This window comes from Syngnathoides biaculeatus, chromosome 17 (assembly GCF_019802595.1).
Source record: "Syngnathoides biaculeatus isolate LvHL_M chromosome 17, ASM1980259v1, whole genome shotgun sequence".
NCBI classification, from domain to species: Eukaryota; Metazoa; Chordata; class Actinopteri; order Syngnathiformes; family Syngnathidae; genus Syngnathoides; species Syngnathoides biaculeatus.
In genome coordinates, this window is record NC_084656.1 from 5,458,050 (window position 1) to 5,478,743 (window position 20,694).

General features: G+C 41.4%; 1 protein-coding gene across 1 annotated transcript in view; it reads right to left on the minus strand.

Moving 5' to 3' along the window:
- Positions 1-20,694, minus strand: part of whrna (whirlin a) — a 182,720-nt gene that overhangs the window by 31,898 nt on the left and 130,128 nt on the right. Inside the window, exon 5 of the mRNA XM_061800985.1 lies at positions 20,627-20,663. Within this exon, the coding sequence (XP_061656969.1) occupies positions 20,627-20,663 (37 nt within the window). The remainder of the gene's footprint in view (positions 1-20,626; positions 20,664-20,694) is intronic.

Consider the following 20,694-nt stretch of genomic DNA (forward strand, 5'->3'; position numbering starts at 1 on the left):
GATATTTTACAATCTATAGTGTGTTCACCATGCAGCAAATATTCAATCAATAAACTGGTAGAGAATGCAAAATTTTATTTCTGCACGAAACATCATGGCAAGAAGACGTCACCTTTATCTTCACAAGATTGTAAACTGAAATTATTGGAGCCATGTGGACAATGCTTTTAAATACAGTGAAGAAAATAAGTATTTTAACACCCTGCTATATTACAAGTTCTGGCACTTAGAAATAATGGAGGGGTCTGAAATTTTTTATCGTAGGTGCATGTCCACTGTGAGAGAGCTAATCTAAAAATAAAAATCCAGAAATCACAATGTATGATTTTTTTTTTTTAACGTTTAGTGTGATACAGTTACGGATAAATATTTGAACACCTGTCTACCAGCTAGAATTCTGACCCTCAAAGACTTGTTAGTCTGCCTTTAAAATCCACCTCCACTCCATTTATTATTCTGAATCTGATGCACCTATGTGAGGTTGTTAGCTGTATAAAGACACCTGTCCTCCCCATACAATCAGTAAGACTCAAACTTGTAACATGGCTAAGACCAAAGAACTGTGCAAAGACACCAAAGACACAATTGTACAACTCCACACGGCTGGAAAGAGCTGGGACCACCGTTTCTAAGGTGACTGTTGGTAATACACTAAGACGTCATGATTTGAAATCATGCATGGCACGGAAGGTTCCGCTACTTAAACCAGCACATGTCAAGGCCCGTCTTAAGTTTGCCAATGATCATTTGGGTGATATAGGGAAGTCATGGTAGAAAGTTTTGTGGTCAGATGAGACCAAAATAGAACTTTTTGGTCATAATTGCACTAACCGTGTTTGGAGGAAGACAAATGATGACTTCCATCCCAAGAACACCGTCCCTATTGTGAAGCATGGGGGTGGTAGCCTCATGCTTTGGCGGTGTTTTTCTGCACATGAGACAGGACGACTGCACTGTATTAAGGAGAGGATGACTGTGGCCATGTATTGTGAGATTTTGGGGAACAACCTCTTTCACTCAGTCAGAGCATTGAAGATTGGTCGTGGCTGGGTCTTTCAACATGACAATGACTGGAAGCACACAGCCAGGAAAACCAAGGAGTGGCCCCATAAGAAGCATATGAAGGTTCTGGCATGGCCTAACCAGTCTCCAGACCTAAATCCAATAAAAAATATTTGGGGGGAGCTGAAACTCCGTGTTTCTCAGCGACAGCCCAGAAAACTGTCTGATCTTGAGATCTGTGTGGAGGAGTGGGCCAAAATCCCTCCTGCAGTGTGAGCAAACCTGGTGAACAACTACAGGAAACGTTTGACCTCTGTAATTGCAAACAAAGGGTAATGTACCAAATATTAAGACTGTTTTCTCAGATGTTCAAATACTTATTTGCTGTGTCACACAAATAAATCATGAAAAAAATCATACATTGTGATTTCTGGATTTTTCTTTTTAGATTATCTCTGTAAAAGTGGACATGCACCAACGATGAAAATTTCAGACCCCTCCATGATTTCTAAGTGAAACCTTGGAATAATGCATGGTGTTCAAATACTTACACTGTATGTGTTGCACACAGATATAAATAGACAAGATCCTGGCTAAGTGACGTCCCTTTGTGGGGGGCATGTTGGTGGCAGCCACATTCCCATTGATGGTAATGCATATATATATATTATAAACCCTAACCCTAACCCTTTTTTTGCACCAAGGACTTTTTCTTAGCAAAGCAACCTCAAAACAATTTTTTTGAGGCCTGCAGAGCTATAATCCCTTTGTGCTAAAAGTGAGGGCCCCAAACAAACAACACCCCCCCCCCCTTCTCTTCCTTTGTTTAAGTAGAGAAGGAGTGTTGGCCCTCTTTGTACTAATTTGTTTTGCAATCATTTTTACAGTACCTTTCCTGGTTCATTACTTTACTCCAAAGTAATTTTTACAATATAACTTCACTTATTTTTCTGTACTTTGCCTCTTTCCTTTTTTTTGGCAACCCACATCGTTTGGCATTTTTCTGGGGGGCAAACTTTTTTTCTCCCTCAGGTAAGTGTCTATTTCCCCACCCGCACACATTGTCTCTCACAAAATAACAAGCTCCCACCAGGTTCTACACTGTAAAGACTTGTTTCAATAACCGTGATGACGCACCCGAACCGCGAGATGGGGTCCGGCCCACATGCGAACCAAAACCACGGGCATCGCCGCGACCACCACCGCAGGGGAAATGGGCACAGGAGAATGGACCGCGCATTTCCTTCCCGTCCTGGGGGAAGGGGCGTTCGCCCTGGACACCAGAATGGGAAGGCTCAGCTCCCCTCACCTAACCCTCTCAAACAGTTTTCCTAGGGTTTACGTTTTTGTCAACCTCAAAATTCTATCAATACAAAACACTAGAAACAGGGGCAAAAAATATTGCCACCTACGACGGATCATTCCCAATTCCCTTGTGATTGTGCAACCGTACTCAGCATAATGTGGAGGAATCCATGTCATTTTGTTTCGTATGCCATACACACACGTACTGTGCCCCAACTAGCTAAGTGCTGCCGTCAACATGCAACTCAAAGCAATGTATTGTATGGAAACTTTGATCGGCCGATAATTGTCATTTTTTGCTGATCGACTGATCGGTTTTGATTTCATTATTTGCCGATCCGATCAAAGATGTCATTGATCGGCTCCGAGAAAGACATTAATGCTGCATCTCTGTCATGCACAGTATATCTGAATCCAAAAGCGATTATATTTTTATATATTAGTATTTATATAGTTTTTCCGTGTCTGATCTTGTTTTTGCAGTATGTGAGTGAAGTCGTCAGCTTTTCTTCGTAGACTTTTGGCAGTTGCTGTGAAACACTAGTTTGTGTGCGGATGGAGAGATTGTCTTTTCTTAAACCGAAAGCACCAAGAAGGGCTGCCTCTAAATTCACTGATGTTGAGATCGTGTGCCAACGCTGTTGCTTTCATTCGAATAGTGACTATAGAGATGCTACTAGTTGGCATTTTCTGTTCAGCAACCCATTGTTTGAGTTTGTCCTCTTAACAGTCGCCATTGTGATTTATTTCTTTGGAAACTCTTTCCAGTCTTCTTTACTTGGCGCAGGTCATCTACAGTGCCCATGAATAATTAAAAAATATTGATCTGTATATAAGGCACTGTTGGCTTTTGAGAAAATTGAAAGCTTTTGGGTATACCTTATAGTTATGAAAATACTGTAATCTGGCAATGATGAAACATCTTTTTTTTTTTTACAATTGTACAAACGATGCAGAGTTATCCATCATTTAGAGTAGTTAGAGTTCGTAATAGAGCAATAGTCCAGTGGCGGGATCACCAACGCTTTGCCCGCGGGCGCATGGTTGCCTGTGAAAACCACTTAAAGTGCCCGCAAGGCATGTTCTAAAAATAGCACAGGTCACAAAATGTTCTTATTATAATTAATATTTTTGTTTTAAATTCTGAATCTGACTTGCTTACATTAATGAAATAAAAAAAATAATGTATCATATAAAGTACGACAGTACAGTACAGTTAGACAGCGTGAGGGGCATCTCTGGTGAAGGATTCCTCCTCAAGTCAACAATCATCTCTCTCGTCTTTAGTGCATTCAGCTCCAAGTTGGTCACACCAAAGGTCCAGCCTCACCACTTCCTATTATGCAGAATTGTCACCGTTTTTGGTGAGGTCGATGACTGTAGTGTCATCTGCGACCTTCAGGTTGTCTGCCACCCGGGTGTGTTGAAATGCATTTTTTTTTTGTGTTGCAAGAAAAGAGCAGTGGGGCGAGAACACAACCTTGGGCCGCCCTGCTGCTGATGATGCGTGTGGATGAGGTGGTGTCTCTCAGCCTCGCCTGCTGTGTTTGGCTCGTTAGAAACTTGAAAATCCATGAGCAGAGGACAGGCGAAATGCTGAGCTGGAGAAGCTTGGAGGTGAGGAGTTCGAGATGATGATTGTGTTGAATGCAGAGCTGAAGTCCATAAACAGGATCCTCTCATAGGTCCTGTGGGTTTCTAGGGTTAATTGTAGTACCGTGTTCACTGCATCATGTGTACCGACGTTTTTGCTCACTAGGCAAACTGCAGTGGGTGCAACGGGGTACCTGTGACGCTCTTGGGATGGTCCAGAACAAGGCGTTCAAAAGGACTTGTTGACCGAAGACGTCAAGGTGTAGTCATTCAGACCCGGGATTACAGGTTTCTTGGGGACCGGGATGATGGTGGAGTGTTTGAAGCAGGATGGTACTTCACATAGTTCCAGAGATCTGCTGAAGACAGGCCCTATCCCCCATTACGAAATAGGACCTCTTTAGGCTGGCGGAATTGCCTACAAATGGCAATAAACCACAGCCTCGTTGGTCCACCTTTTCACTGATTTTTATTGAAGGCTTCCTGCATTTAAGTACTTGCCTGTATGTAGGTATTAAGTAGATTAGGGGTCCCAAACCCGTGGACCAATGATATTTTGTGGCCACCAACTTAAAGTGTATGGAATGTCCTCAATACACCTTTTTGCTATTGTATTTTTATAATGCAGAATTTGAATCTGAATTCTGTTATGAGGGAAAAATCTTTTTTTTCATTTATCGCCAAAATTGATCACACATTACTGGATTCTCCGAAAAAAGACGGAAACGAGGCGGAAACATCTGAATAGGAATGTGACATCATAGCCGGGTGTCAATGAATGGCAAGTATTGGAATACATTGTAAGAATGACAATGAATTTTCCAATATTTTGTGCGATGAAAACTATTCTGAAGGGTCCCTCGAAGACTGTGAAGAATACGAGCTTTATAAAGGCGTTAAAGGTTATCAATTTGAGCCAGTTGGACACCACACACGTTCGAATGGAGACGAAATAGCTGGGCATGAAGAAAGTGCCGAGCACGCAGGGAACAAGATATGCCTCGTGTTGGAAACAAAGACTGGGAAGCATTTGTGAAGTTCTTGTTTGGTTTAGTTAGTCATAAACTGATAAACAGTAAAGGCTTCGATATCCTGAATGTATGTATGAAGTTTTTGGTCTTGTTTCAAAATTATGTATTGTATTTAGTAAATAGGTACGCGGCCAGGCAGCACGATGACTCAGTTGGTAAAGCGTTGGCCTCACAGCTCTGAGGTCCCGGGTTCAATCCCGGACCAGCCTGTGTGGAGTTTGCATGTTCTCCCCGTGCCTGCGTGGGTTTTCTTTGGGAACTCCGGTTTCCTCCCACATTCCAAAAACATGCAACATTAATTGGACACTCTAAATTGCCCCTATGTGTGATTGTGAGTGCGTCTGTTTGTCTCAATGTGCCCTGCGATTGGCTGGCAACCAGTTCAGGGTGCTCCTGCCCGTTGACAGCTGGGATAGGCTCCAGCACTCCCCGCGACCCTTGTGAGGATAAGTGGCGAAGAAAGTGGATGGATGGATGGTACGCGACCACCCGGCCATTCATTGTACAGCGCGATGGATCTGTCTGTGCTTGTATGAGAAACTGTCTGCAATACGATGTGCGTCACTAATTTGCGTGTACAAGGCTTGTTTATTATCGGACCAAAACAAACAGAAGATGATAACGTTGCCCACAGTCTAAGTGGGTATATTTTCACAAATAAGGATTTTAATGAACATTTAAAATGTTGCCATGTTAATTTGAGAACAATAGCTGGTAATATCTTGCTTCACCATAAATATAATTTCACGTGGTGAACTGATGCCATAACCAGACAGTACCAGTCACACAATAGCAGGTCCACCTGTAGTGACATATGAGGCTCCACCCCCAAAATGAGTTATTTTTCAGACACGGTAAACTAGGTCAAAGTTCGTGGACTTTAATTCATAAACGCTTAAAATTTTTGGGGTAAAAACATCGAAAAGGTTATGCATTTTATGGTACAGTTGAACATATATATTTTTTCTAGATAAGACAATTTGGGTTTTGAAATTAGACATTACAAACACTTTAATATGAAAGTTTAATATTAGTATGACCCTCGAATTTTATATGAATGGCACTTTTAAAGTGATATATGCAGAGCTGACAAAGCAACCAATCATGTAAGGGCATATCGCTCTTGGGGGCATGACCTCGACTGAGCTTGATGCAAGCAGAGCAGCATTTTTCATTGAGTGAAAGTTACAGCAGTGTTGCAATGTTGAGTGTTATTAGTAGTTTTGCACACAACTTGTGCACACCACCGCCTGTATCTTGTTTTTGTGTTAAAAATTAAAAATATTTTTGAAAAGTTTGGATTTTTTATAGTTTGTAATTTAAATTTCAGTCCTTCTACTTCTGCGGAGCAAAACAATTTTAGTCTTCACAGCACAATTTAATAGTACAACTGCATTTACATTCATTTTAAAATTACTTGAGCGCCCCATCAGGAGGACAAAAGAGTCACAGGTTCCCGACACCTCCCAGAGACATTTTCATTAGAACTACAAACAACAGGCATCTGGGTACTTTTTGTTTGGCAGAAAAGTGATTGACTCCTAAAGAAAAAAACTTTCACCATATGCCAAAAGGTAATATTTTTTTAAATGATCAAAGTTAATGTGGTGGAACCTGTGGTTGAGGAGGATACATTGAGTGGATGTAGTAAATTGTTGTACAGAGATAAGAGTCACTTCCATACATACAGACTAGGAATCAAACTTCCATCATAGGGAGGAAGAGATTTCTCAAAGGTATATATAAAATGTTTGGTTGAGTTGTCTTTGAGCAATTTTACAAAACTTGATGGATAGGCAGCAAGTCAACTGCAGCACACGATTCATTTCACTATATAAAGAGCACATCATTGCTGTTAGTCCAGGCAACAGAAAAGTTGATGAATTAGCCAGTCCCTCACTGATCATGTTAACTGTCTGAACTTTGACCACATCTATCTTTGAATCATTTTAAATGTTGAAATATAAATTATGGCTGGCGTACTGTCTCGCTTAGAAGAAATCTACCTAGTCTGACATTTAACGCGGTAAAATAATCAATCAAGCCATTAAGTGTTTTTCAACCACGTTGCATTTGTTAAATAATGTTTTCGAGAAGCTCCATAGGAGAACAATCCATCTAGGATAAATTGGAAAGGTTGTGCCACCCGGACGTACGTGTGATATGTTTCTGAAAAAGTTCTATAGATTATATGTTTATTTTTAATCTGCTTTTAAAGCATGGCACTTTAGCCAATGCAAAAAAATAAACAAACCCTCCATTTTAAAACAATGATTTTATTATTTCAAACAAGCTGCTTTTTTTGTAAACTGCTGTAACGCCTACATTTCCCATCTTTGGATCATTTCAGGATTATTTTATCTTATTTACCCCAAAATATCTCTTCAACCGCAACATTCATAACGAACCAGTGCCAGGACCCTGAGACGGATGGGTGTGAGACAGTGGTACAAATGTTAACCGGTCACCTTTCGTGTTGGAAAGCGTCATGATGTCAGTGTGTTGGAAATAAAAAAAAGTACAGTTCAACACCACTGTAAACTATAACCACAGTAAAACATTTTACATAAATTCCTGTCTGTGCCAATACAAAGTGAGCAGTACTACCACACCATATCACAAGAAGAAAATTTGACACAACACTTGTATTTTATTTCATTAGATTGTGCAGGTGGCCTTAACGTGGTGGGAAATCACTGGATCGTGATGCACAACCATCATCTGAGGGTTTCTGGCAAACACTGATTTGGGTTGAATATATGATAATTTCCAAATATAAATACAAACAATTTCCACAGCAAACATAAAGTACTGCATATAAAGTAGTACAATCATTCATCCATCGGCTTTATTAACCAACAATTTTTTAGATAAGTCTCTATTTTTCCCATGTCGTTGCTTCTGTAAATTCATGTTACGTTTTATTGTTAAAGCTATTTATTGCAATCACTACAGTAATGCCATATGAATATATCTTACCTGTTATTTTTCTACCACCTTTACTGTCCTTTTGTACATACTATTACCATCCTTGTTTACAGTTAAAGTAGTTAAGTTAAACTACATTTGACTGATAATCATTACGTTTTTGTTTTTTTCCCCCTGGGATTATTAGTGTCAGTAATTTCTCATCAAGCAAAGCACAAATGGGGTCAGACCAGAATTAATGACTGAGTATTGCTTTGTGACCTATCTGTAATTAATTAGCTTATCGTGCAGTTTGGCCCAGGGGCTATGATTACAGAATGGAGGGAGAGAGGACACTCAAAGGGAGGAGTGGGCCAGGCATAAGGAAGTACGTGATACGATCACAGATATGCAAAACCAACAGCTGAGAGGATATGATGAAACAATGATACAACGTGGAAGAAAGTAGGCTGCAATGATAATCAAATCTCTTCATTACAGAACAATGTAACGATATGCAAACACTTAGCAGTGGAGGTCTAACTGAGGATTTTATGTTTTGGGGACAGGAGCTGTGAATCCCTCAGGGGTATCACCCCTGCTGCAACACATCTTTGCCTCTTAGAGCTGGTCCATCTGTTTGCCCTTTGTCATGGCTGAACACACGGACTCGCATAACTAGAATAACGGTACCATTTCCAATAAGGCTGTGTTGTGTCTACTCAAATGCCCTTTATACACACGTGCACCAATATGGAACCTTCCTATAGGTCGTACAGTCCGGAAACAGATCAATATTTTTTTCAGAATATAATAAGATAATCATTTCGATACAGGCGGCACAGTGGGGCAGCTGAAAAGAGTTGGTCTCAGACTTCTGAGGTCCCGGGTTCAATCCCGGACCCACCTGTGTGGAATTTGCATGTTCTCCCCCTGCTTGCGTGGGTTTTCTTCGGGCACTCCGGTGTCTTCCCACATCCCAAAAACATGCAACATTAATTGGACACGCTACATTGCCCCTAGATGTGAATTGGCTGGCAACCAGTTCAGGGTGTAACCCGCCTCTTGCCCGGCGACAGCTGGGATAGGCTCCAGCACTCCCACCACCCTTGTAATGATAAGTGGCTAAGAAAATGGATGGATGGATCATTTCTATACACACAACATTTTTTTCTGGGGATATGGTTTGAATGGATGAATGGCATTAGCATTTATTTTAATGGGAAAAATGATTTGATACAAATATAATAAGGACACTAATAATAGCTCATAAGACTTACATTTAACAGGTGATATCTAGTAAGGTTCCATAGTTTTTGATGGAAACAAAAATCACTGAGAATACAATTAAAGGGACCCCAAGCAGATATTGGTGTTTTGTTTCTGAACATATTAAATAATAAGTGCTAATAAGTTCTGAAAGCATATGCAAAATGTTATAACAATTCCGTTTACTGATGAATTGTTAAGGTATATCGTGAGCATCTTTTTCACCATTTGAATTTTCCTGATATTGTGAGTGGGACTAAAACACACCTAGCACAAGTTCCGGCCGCCCCTAAAGAAGTATAAAGTGAACTTTGATTTGACTGCACTCAGTTGTGAGTTAGCTGTGCTTTGTGTCCATAAAAAGGCCCATTTACGACTCCAGCTTGCAGTTAGCCTGCTAACAATGGCTAGACTCTGAAATCTATCTTTGCTGGAGGTCCTTATTTTGCCGCAGTCGCAGCCACCAGTACCTGGTTGACTGGGAGGACTATGTTTTGGAGGAGTGGAGTCGGGTACCTGTATTGTTGATTCTGTGCAAGTCTTTGATCTGCGACTTCCATCATACTCACCACAGTTGCTTGGCTTGTGGCACTGGCTTGGGTCCTGTGTGTGCGAGTGTGAGCGCGCGTGTGTGTGTGCGTGTGCACGTGTGTGTGTGTGTGTCTGTGAGAGAGAGAGAGAAAGAGAGTGTGTGGGCGTGTCGTGGGTGTTTTTTAGGGGTTTATGTATTAGAGTCCAGCAACTGCACCTTGTCCTCCTGACTACACCAGACTTCTCTTGAGACGCTCTGAGACTCAGAGTCATCGTCAAACTATCATAGCAACACGTCAAGTTCATATTCTAGCCAGACTGTCTGTGTTTGCTTCTTGAACGCCTTGGAACTGTCTCAGCCTCATCCTGCCCAGGATCCCTACAACCCCATGTTCACGTCCTGTGGCCCACTGACAACTTGACCTCAACTCTGCCGGGTTGATCCACATTGAAACCCCCCGAACCCCAAACCTGCTTATCTGACTTCTTTGGTTCACTTCCTCTTCAAGAAACATTAATTCGCAACCTCACCCTCCTTCTCCTCTCTGCATCGGGGTCCTACTTGCAAACTGATCCACGACATAAATGTAATGAAAGTCAGCAGTGCAATTAACCTTGAGTGCAGGAATATGCCAGTAGTCAGATTAGCCAACTATTTAGAACACTTAACATGCTGAGTAGAACAAGTTATGAGGCAAAATGTTCCTGCCAGTTACTGTATCTCTGTTTGTCGTATGGTGTCAGCAATGGTACTTAAATAATAAGCCGTAAACTATGTATGTAATTCAGAAATCCCGTTTTTTGTTCGACAATCTTTTGAAAAGAACATATTTACATCAATGAGAGCATTTCTTTCATGCCAAGTAAAGTAGGAAGGATATATTGAAAGCTTTTGCAGGAGTGGCTCCTAGAACAATATCTTAAATGCTGTATAATGTAAATATGATTACATTATCTGCTACTAGAACTGCTTGGAATGTTTCCTTCCAACTCCATATGTATTGCATAACAGAGATGAATATATTTAATAATCACTTTTTACTTACTTAGAGACTACTTACAGAGTTCAGAAAAGCCTCACCTTGAAGTGGGACTGTCATTCCTATCAACATTCTAAAATAGATATTGTAATAAAAAAAATACATAGAACAGTATTTACTTCAATGTCCATACGAGAAAAAAGAGTGAGCGGAGATAGCGTCATCCATGCACAAAGTTGCGTTATTGAGTGTCCCTCGACATCCAAGTGGTCGCCATTTTAGTCGCATCCTCTGTCCTTGACGTCATCGTCACTTCCGCCGTTGAAAACATCCAGTGCCTCCTACTATGGAAGCCGAACAACAGAAATAATCGGATTTTTCCGACACCCCTTCTGACACCGAAGCTCTTTTTGAAAAGGACAACACTACACAATCGAGTGAAGTTACCGGGACAATATTACACGATTGTTTCGAGCCCTCAGGGCAATATTACACTATTGTTTTGAGCCATATTCAGATGATATCCGATCATGGCCAAACCGCATCCCGTCTGATCCACTTCCACAGCAGAGATGAACCATCGCGGCTCATCGCAGCCGGGTGGTGTGGCTTATGACAGAGCCGAGCGGTGCTGCTTTGAGGGGGTGTTCACAGTCGAGCCGGGCGCTTTATGCGCGCAAGCGACTAACGCATTCTTGGCTGGGTTCTTCAGAGCCGCCCCCGTCGCAAAGCCCTACGCGCAGCCTTCGCAGAAGCAGTGACCGCCGAATGCAGAGTCTCAGCCGGTGTGGCTGACTTTCGGCATCCGTGGTGGTATATAAGGAGAAGGTGGAGCCGCTATGCGGCTTTTAGGGGTATGTTCAAAGTCACCGCAGTACCCGATGAACACTTTCGAGACGAGGCTGAGGGAGACATTGTTGGCTGGGCGACACGCACAACGACACATTTCATACGTGGATTTTTTGTTACATTATGAGAGAGACCGATTACGTGGTCCGGACCAAACTATTATTTTTTTTTTAGTAGCTGTATGTGCACATCAACACATTTCATACGCGGATCTTTTGCTACGTTATGAGAGAGACCGATTACGTGGTCCGCCCCAAACTATTATTTCTTTTTAGTAGCTGTATACATACCTACCTGTTATTTGGAACCCATGAAGGTCTCGTCCTCTGCAGACGTGCAATCCATTTTTCATAACGAACAGCGTCTCTTTCAAACTTATGAAGGGTAATTCCATTCTCCCGAGTGTTCAAGCAATGTCCAGCAATGCAATGAGCCGGCATTTTGGCTAACACGAAGGAACAACGAGCTACCTTCCCGGAGGTAAAAATAATGTAAACAAATGAGTCCACGAGGGGGCGCCGCTGTCCTTTACGTCACTTCCTGCTTCTTCTCAAAAACAAATCCCTGAGAGGATTTTCATGGCGGGAGTTACAAAAAGCTGTATACGTCAAAATCATGTTTTGTGGTGAAAAAACACATGGGACCATATTGGCTGTGGGTTTTTCATTAATAATATACCAAAATCATCCGTTTGACGACACTTGACCTTTAAAGACATTTAATGGCCTTGCTGTAAGACACTCCCACTTATTTTATAGAGTGAACTAACTCCTCGTAGGCATAGAAAACTCTTTATTTGTGAGGTAACAGACTTACATTTTAGTATGTGTAAATATACACCCCTCTGAAAAAAATATTTACTGTAAATCTGGAAACTACCTTTTATTTTAAGGCACCTACTTTTGATGCGAGTAAAAGTATTGAAACATATGAATGATAGATATGTGATCGTCTAGATGTGGCTTTTTACTATACATTGAATACTGATGCGATACAGAACATAGCACTGACTGTCCACTCAGTCAATTATGGTTGAAGACTTTAACATTAGAGCTGGCCCTAATGTGGCACCCAAGGCGAGATTTTACATACCACTGCTCCTCATTGGGAATTTACATATATAAAAATTATTCAATAGCATTCTTTTTTTTTCTTTTGACTACTGTCTTCAGTTTATAACATGTCAATAAATTTAGGATGCGAAACTAGATTGACTGGTAAATTGAGAGCTATCCCTTTTGGCTCAGCTCCTTCGTCATCATGACGGACCGATACCGAGTCTGCATCACTACAGATGATGCATATCTGTCTGGCAATTTCCCGCCCCATTCTTCTCTCACTCATGAACAAGCCCCTGAAACACTTGAACTCCTTCACTTGGGGCAGGATCTACCCTCTGACCTGGAGAGGGCACTCCACCCTTTTCTGACGGAGAACCATTGGCTCTGATTTGGAGATACTGATTTTCATCCCACCCACTTCACAGAATACCCGTCGCCATGCGTGGAACATAGGGGACTGTGCCTGCCCACAAACATGCTTGTCCCCCTCTACTTGAGAAACAGATCTCTAATAACAAACGTTACATTTTTAGCTATATTTTGTTTTCTCAACCTATTTACAAGATTTACAGTACTCCCCAAGAGAAGTTGCGTCAGTAAGGGCATCCGGCATAAAAACCGTGCCAAACAAATATGAGCGTTCATCTGAGATGTCACGCTGTGGCGACCCCGAATGGGACAAGTCGTTGCGTTCTTTGTTGCTAAGAAAAAAATGTAAAGAAACAATGGTGTGATTATTTTTGATTGACGAGAACCTAATTTGCAACAAGGGCCCAATGACAATTGGTAACAATTTTCAAGGTGAATCTGTATTTTATAATTCTTAATAATAGCTATATTCACGTGGTTAAAAACTCAAACATTGTCCTCAACATAACTACAGGGTGGATACTAAACTAACCCTGAAGAAATCGAGGACCATTTTCGAGTGCATAGCATGGAGCTCCATGGTACACTTGTTACTTTGGGCCCTCAGGCTGAAGATCCTGAATAAGCTAACCACATGAGTTCTATTTGCTAGGCTTCATGTGGGTGAATTGGAATATACTACTATGGCTCATAATGAGTTCCTGGTGAAGGAGACGGCTGACACCCTGGCTCCTCCCAAGTGTAAAATGTGTAGCTAATATGATTAGTTAGCACATTCAAATGAACATTGCAAGCTGAGCCGACTGTTGTCAAACCCTGGAGACTTATTAGCTCTAACGCTAAGCTTCTACAGCAATGTAGGAACACAGATTTTTTTTCATCAGAGCAAAACTTGGGCAATATGCTGAGACATGTGATTCAGCTTGCTTTCATCATTTTGTCATTTCATCACAAATTTCAATCTGACAGCGGAATGATCTGATGATGTTCAGTGAGCAGAGACGCCACCTCCCGATGCACTTCTCAAAGGTTTTGAAGTGTGTGTGTGTGTCTTGGTAATGCATGTCCCTCTGTTGAGCCTGAACACTCAGTGGTGTGTTTCCAGTTTGAGTGATACTTCTAGGGTTATATATCATATGTTAAAGTAATTTGTGATCATTTGCTTTTAATTATAAGGACTGCTGTTCTACCTAGTCATATTTTCTTTTGGTTAGATTTAACACAATGGTTACATGTGTCAGTGCTTTGCAAACACAGTAGGCTGTAGGATTATCAAAAACATTAAGACTACTGATTGTAGAGTAATGAATTTGATGTGGCCCCGTGAAGAGTGAGGCCTGGCACTGGTCTGTCTTGCACTCGGCTGTTTCCACTAAGATTTGGAGATCACTGTTTGATGCGGCTGCTTGCAGTGACTTGATACTGATGTGACAAAACTGGCAGTTGCAACAACATTACCTCTATTTCTCTCATTTTTTTTCCTCTTTTTATTTTCTTTTGTTCCCCCCATTCACTTCAGTTTTGGTTATTTTTACAAAGTTTCACATTGATATACACTATTGACCGCTCCCGCCACAGAGAAGAAGGTAGCAATCATATTCAGTTGGAGGAGTGGGTGGAGGAGAAGAAAGTTTTTCAGTCATTTGATTTTTTTTTTGTGAAATGAATTGGGAATTGTTTTATGTTTAAAGATAATGCAGCCTGAGATGGAGGGGTGTGTGTATGGAGACAAGCCAGTGCAAACTGTAGGCCAGTCCCAAGCCTGGACAAATGCAAAGGCTTAAGTCAGGAAGAGCATCGAGCTTCAAATTTTGCCAAACAAATGAGAGCGTTCATCCAAAGAATTCCATACAAATTTTGTCGTGGCCCATGTAAACAACATCCACCATCGGCGGCGTTAACCTCTTGGGTGCTTGTGTAGATGCAGCTGCTGTGGGTTGAAGACGAAGTAGTGCCAGAAAGAGAAGAGAAAAGCAAAGAGGCTAGAACTGAATGTGGGGACTTTGAATGTTGATACGATGACAGGAAAAGATCAGGAGATGGTTGATTAATCTTAGATTAAGATTAGATTAGATAATATTAGAATACATTGATAATTAGGAGTTTGTACACCCAAGCCTTGAGGTTGATAGATCGTGTGTCCAGAAGAACAGGTGGAAAGATAGTAAGGCTAGAGGTTTAGGCGCAGGGTTCAAATTATTTTACGATTGTACCAATGGGAAGAGAAAAAATGTGATTTGAAAGGAAGACTTTGCTAAGAAAAACTTGGAGGTGAAAAAAATATCAGAACGAGTGCTGAGGCTGAAACTTCAAATTGAGGGTGTTTTGTACAATCGAAACATTTGCTATGCCCCACAGGTAAGAAAAATACTGGAAGGACCTGGAAAAAAGTAGTTCTGAGCATCCCAGACAGGTAGAGAGTCATGAATGGTGCACATTTTGATTGCCATTTTGGTGAAAAAACAAGGGTAATGAAGAACTGATGGGTAAGAACAGCATCAAGGAAAGGAACTTGGAGGGAAAGATGGTGTTATACTTTGCAAAAAGGAGGGTAATGGCTGTAGTGAACACTTTCTTCCAGAAGAGGCAGGGACTTAAGGTGACCTACAAGAGTGGAGGCAGACGCATGCAGATGGATTTTGTCTTTTCCTTTGAACTCCTTGTGCTGGACCACCTCAAGTGTGTAACAGGTCCCCTGTTGGACCCACTGTAGTTTGCCTACTGTTAAAACAGGTTAACATGGAACTGCGCTTCATCGAAGAACACCTCGACAGCGTGGGGATATATGCAAAGATCCTGTTCAAGGACTTCAGCTCTGTGTTCAACAGAATCATCCTCTATCTCCTCTCCTCTAAGCTTATCCATCTTAACGTCTCCTCTGTCACCTGCCAGTGGATATACAACTTCGTAATGGGCCAGACACAGCAGGTGAAGCTGGTGGCACACCACCTCATCCACACTCACCATCAGCACCGGGGGACCCCAAGTTTGTATTCTCTCCCCACTGCTCTCCTCTCGCGACAAAAACGACTGCACCACAACACACCTGGCTGTCAAACTCCTGAAGTTCGCAAATGACACCACAGTCATCCACTGTCACGACCCATTGAGACGGAGGTAGGACCCAAATGCAGGAGTCGGAAGACGCAGATGCAATTCGGGAAAAACGTTTATTATTCCAAGGTCGGGGATCGGGCAGGCAGTAAGGTCCAGCAGCGGTAGTCAGGAGCAGGTCAGCGGGCAGGCAGGAGTCGGTACACAGGAGAACGATCAAAGGAGGCAGGAGTATCAAGGGGGTCAGGCTTACGGGGTCGGTCGGAGAACAGGCGGAGGTCGGTACACATGGGAGTACGATCAGAGATACGGGAATGCTGGAATGGGGCATGAGTTGCGACGATCTGGCGCCGGACCAATCGTCCCCATGGTCCTATCTACAATGGGCCCAATCAGCCAGCATGAGGCGCAGGTGTGTGCCTCCCAATCAGCGCGCGCGCACGCGCACAGCCAGTGTTGGACCGGCAGGACCATGACATCCACCTCATCAAAGACGTTAACGAGTCTGAGTATCGACAAGAAGTGGAGAGGCTGGAGCATTGGTGTGGCTGAAACAACCTGGAGCTGAACACACAAAAGACTGTAGAGATGATTGTGGACTTCAGGAGGAATCCTTCATCAGAGCTGCCCATCCCGCTGTCCAACTGCATTACGTCAACCATCAAGAACTTTAAGTCTAGAGTGGTAGAGAAGTACTATGTTCGAATAGTACAGTCATGTATGAGAGACTTTGATGAGTTGTGCTGTAAGTGTAACAGAGGAGTTTAACGTGGAGGTGGAACTGCATCAGGGATCAGCCCTCAGCCCATTCCTTTATTGCAGTGGTGATATATACGCTGACAAAAATATTTAGACTAGAGTCCCTGAAGACCATGATGTTCACAGATGAATTTGTGATCTGCAGTGAAAGCAGGGAGCATGAGTGAAGATATCACAATCTACAGTTTACAGAAGAGTTCTTGAACAAAAGTACAGAGGCTCCACTAGGACATGCAAACTGCCCATTTTTCACATTCTCTTCTCATGAAATCAAACACTAATGTTTTTAGTCTACAAAAATCAAATAATTGGCCTCACCATTACAAAAAAAAAACACTGGATGTTTTTGGTCTCTTGATAATTTTTTCCAAATAGTTGTTTGAAATGACAATACTATCCATCTATTTTCTGAGCCATTGATCCTCACAAGGGTCGTGTGAGTGCTGGGGCCAATCCCAGTTGTCGGGCAGGAGGTGGCCTACACCCTGAACTTGTTGCCAACCAATCACAGGCACGGGGAGAACATGCAAACTCCACACAGGCAGAACCAGGGTTTGAACGCTGGTCCTCGGAGCTGGGAGGCCACGCTCTACAGGTGCCCCACTGTGCCATGGCAATATTAGTTGGTGGAAAAAACACAACATATACCAATGTAGAGCCTAACCGGAGAAACTAATAATTTTGCAATGGTGTCTTAATTTCTTTTTGTAAAAAAGAAACAAAGACAACCCCCCTTTTTTTTTTTTAGATATATGACTTTAAAATCTCCACCACAATGTGTTTCACTCAACCTCAGTTCAGTGAAAGGATTTACTGGCCTCACAGTTCTGAGGTCCCTGGTTCAATCCCAAACCCGCCTGTGTGGAGTTTGCATATTCTCCCCGTGCCTGTGTGTGTTTTCTCCGGGCACTCCGGTTTCCTCCCACGTCCCACAAACATGCGATATTAATTAAACATTCTAAATTGCCCCAAGGTGTGATTGTGAGTGTGACTGTTTGTCTCTATGTGCACTGCAATTGCCTGGCAACCATTTCTGGGTATACCCTGCTTCCTGCTCATTGACAGCTGGGATAGGCTCCAGCACTCCCTGTGAACCTTGTGAGGATAAGCGGCTAAGAAAATGGATGGATGGATATTCTACCCTGTGCCAATTTGCATAAAAATGTATATGCACATCCTCCTAATGTCCACTTCAACCTCTAAAAATGCCAGAAAAACAGCCCCAATATTTTCAATTTTATGGCCCTTTCGTGTTTTCCTCTTCATAAGCTCTCACTAAGCCTAACATCGCTTAATGAGGAAAAAGCTTAACGTCCCAAAGATCCAAATAATGAGGTGATCATTTTAATACTTTCAGAGGTTTAAGTGGGCATGAGGAGAGATGTGCATATCAATTTTGGTGTCAATTGGCACTGGGAAGAATATTTCTTTGAAAAACTAAAATAATTATTATGTTTTGTTTTGAGGAGACCCAATTAATTATATTTGTAATTACATACAATTTACAATTCCTCATTACATCTACAATCTACAGATGTACAGCACAGCAGTATGCTTGAGTCTAATTACTTCTCGTTATACCTTTACTTCCATTTTAGAAAAACAATCTAGAAGTAAAGTATATCAGATTTTAATTTGATAATAACATAATGAGCAGAATTCCTCACCCAAAAACTTGACTGACATGTTATAACATACATGTAATGGACTGATAATTGCATGCACAATTACAATGTGTAACCTGACCCTAACCCTGTTGACATGTTTATTGAACCCAATAAATAAGATTGATAGACAGTGTCCATCCAATTCCCTGATAATGCATCAAGCTGTTTTAGGAGGGTAGATGGCGAAAGCTAAACTGGACAGAAGCCTATTGAGTGACGACTAGATGTACTGTTATTTTTATTTGTCACCATAGAGCCTTTAGATTATGTTACACATAAAACATATAGATTTGAAGTTGCAAAGATTCGATCTGAAGCAGTGCTGTATGTGAAACTTGTTTTACACAAGTGTCAGATGAGTGATTAGATGCCTTTACAAGGCAATCAACCCCATTGCCATGCCTTTTAGATTACTATGCTCTTATTCATTAAGATGTACTTATTAGTGAGTATACCAACTGAACTTGGAATGAATGTAAAAGGTGTCAAATGGCAGGAGGTTAAATAAATAAAACCTTAACCTCCAAGCGCAAGGTCCAATCCCATGAAATGTTAAGAAATAATAATAAAAAAATACATTTGCCACCTCAAATCTGTTTTGAAACTTGGTGATTTGGCATCATTATTATGAAGTACAACTGCCCCACATATTCTCTGCTTGGCCTTGAGTTACCATCTCTCTAAACCAGCATGCCTTAAAATGTGTGCTTGACTGCGTGGTTAATTTCAGCCAAGTCTTGGCTGTGTAAAGTTAGACCAGCCTTCGGGAACTAATACATCTCTCTTCCTCTCTAAATATCTCCCAACTCTTTCTTGTACCTTTTCCCCATCTGTCAAGAAAAGGAGGTATATCAGAAACCATGTAATGAGAAGTGAGCTATTTTTTCCACCCCATGCCCTCTCATCAGCAGCTGCCTCTTCCAACATTCCTTCTTATATTTCTTCATTCCAACACAGCCACAAACTAAGCTTAGCTTTAAGGTCAAAGACAAAGTCAACAATTAAGCCATGGAAAGAGCCCAAAAACATGAGGTAGGGTCAGTGGTGTTGCTCTACAATTTAATACAGATCAATATGGGTTACAGACATGTGATTTATATTTGGTATGATAGTATAGTGCTGTGGTAGCACGGTGGACCTGGGTTGAATCCCAGCCCTACCTGTGTGGAGTTTGCGTGTTCTCCCCGTGCTTGCATGGGTTTTCTCCGGGCACTCCAGCTCCTCCCACATCCCAAAAACATGCAAGATTAATTGGACACTCTAAATTGCCCTAGGTGTGATTGTGAGTGTGGCTCTTTGTTTCCATGTGCCATGTGATTGGCTGGCAACCAATTCAGGGTGTCCCCTGCCTCCTGCCCGTTGACAGCTTGGATAGGCTCCAGCACTCCCCATGACTCTTGTGAGGATAAGCGGCTAAGAAAATGGAAGGATAGATGTTTGGATGGATGTTTGGATGGATGGATGGATGGACGGATGGATGGATGGAGTATAGTGCTTGTGTAAAGGTTAACAACACATGTCAAATGTTTAAAATACGTGAATCATTTGTTCTTTACATTTTCAATTTGTTATTGAAAAAAAGGTGTATTTTTTAAACGTAAATTTTTAACTCAATACAAAACCTTTCATATTTAAATCATAAGCTCAGATCAAAAATACAAAATGGTAAAACAGGCCAGAGGAATGAGTCAGATTTTAATATTTAGTTGCTCAAGGTTGCATGGCCGGGAAGTATGGTAACAAGCAGCAGTAAAGCTACGTGAGATTGTTGGACGCTGTTTTTTTATTTTTATTTTTTTAATTCTCATACACCAAATTATTAATGGAAAAAACAAATGATGATGATAGTTTAAAATACTGACTGCTATTAAATACAGTCAATGCTCAAAATTGAAATGACTGCATGGTTAAAGAACCAGAAATGAGTAATTTAGTATGTTCAGTATGTTCAATCGTATACAGTTAATAAACACTTTAACTTTGACTCCTCCAGCAGACTGGTTGTGTTTCAGATATATTGATTCGAAAAACATTCAAAATGGGAACTAATCAAGAACTTAACAGCTTATTCATTTTTGTTTTTGTTTTTGTGAAGGTTTGCCATACAGTAGATTACTGCAGGTGGTATGTTATTATTTATGAGTTAAAAGTCAATTTGAGTCATAAAGATGATTGAAAGTACAAATCCACCCCATAGATGTACTGTAGTTTACTTACAGATGACTGTAACAATGTTGTATGAATCTTACCTTTCCAGGGATGGAGGATCTCTGGTCCACAGAGAAGCTGTGAAAAGGGCAATGACGACAAATTAGTA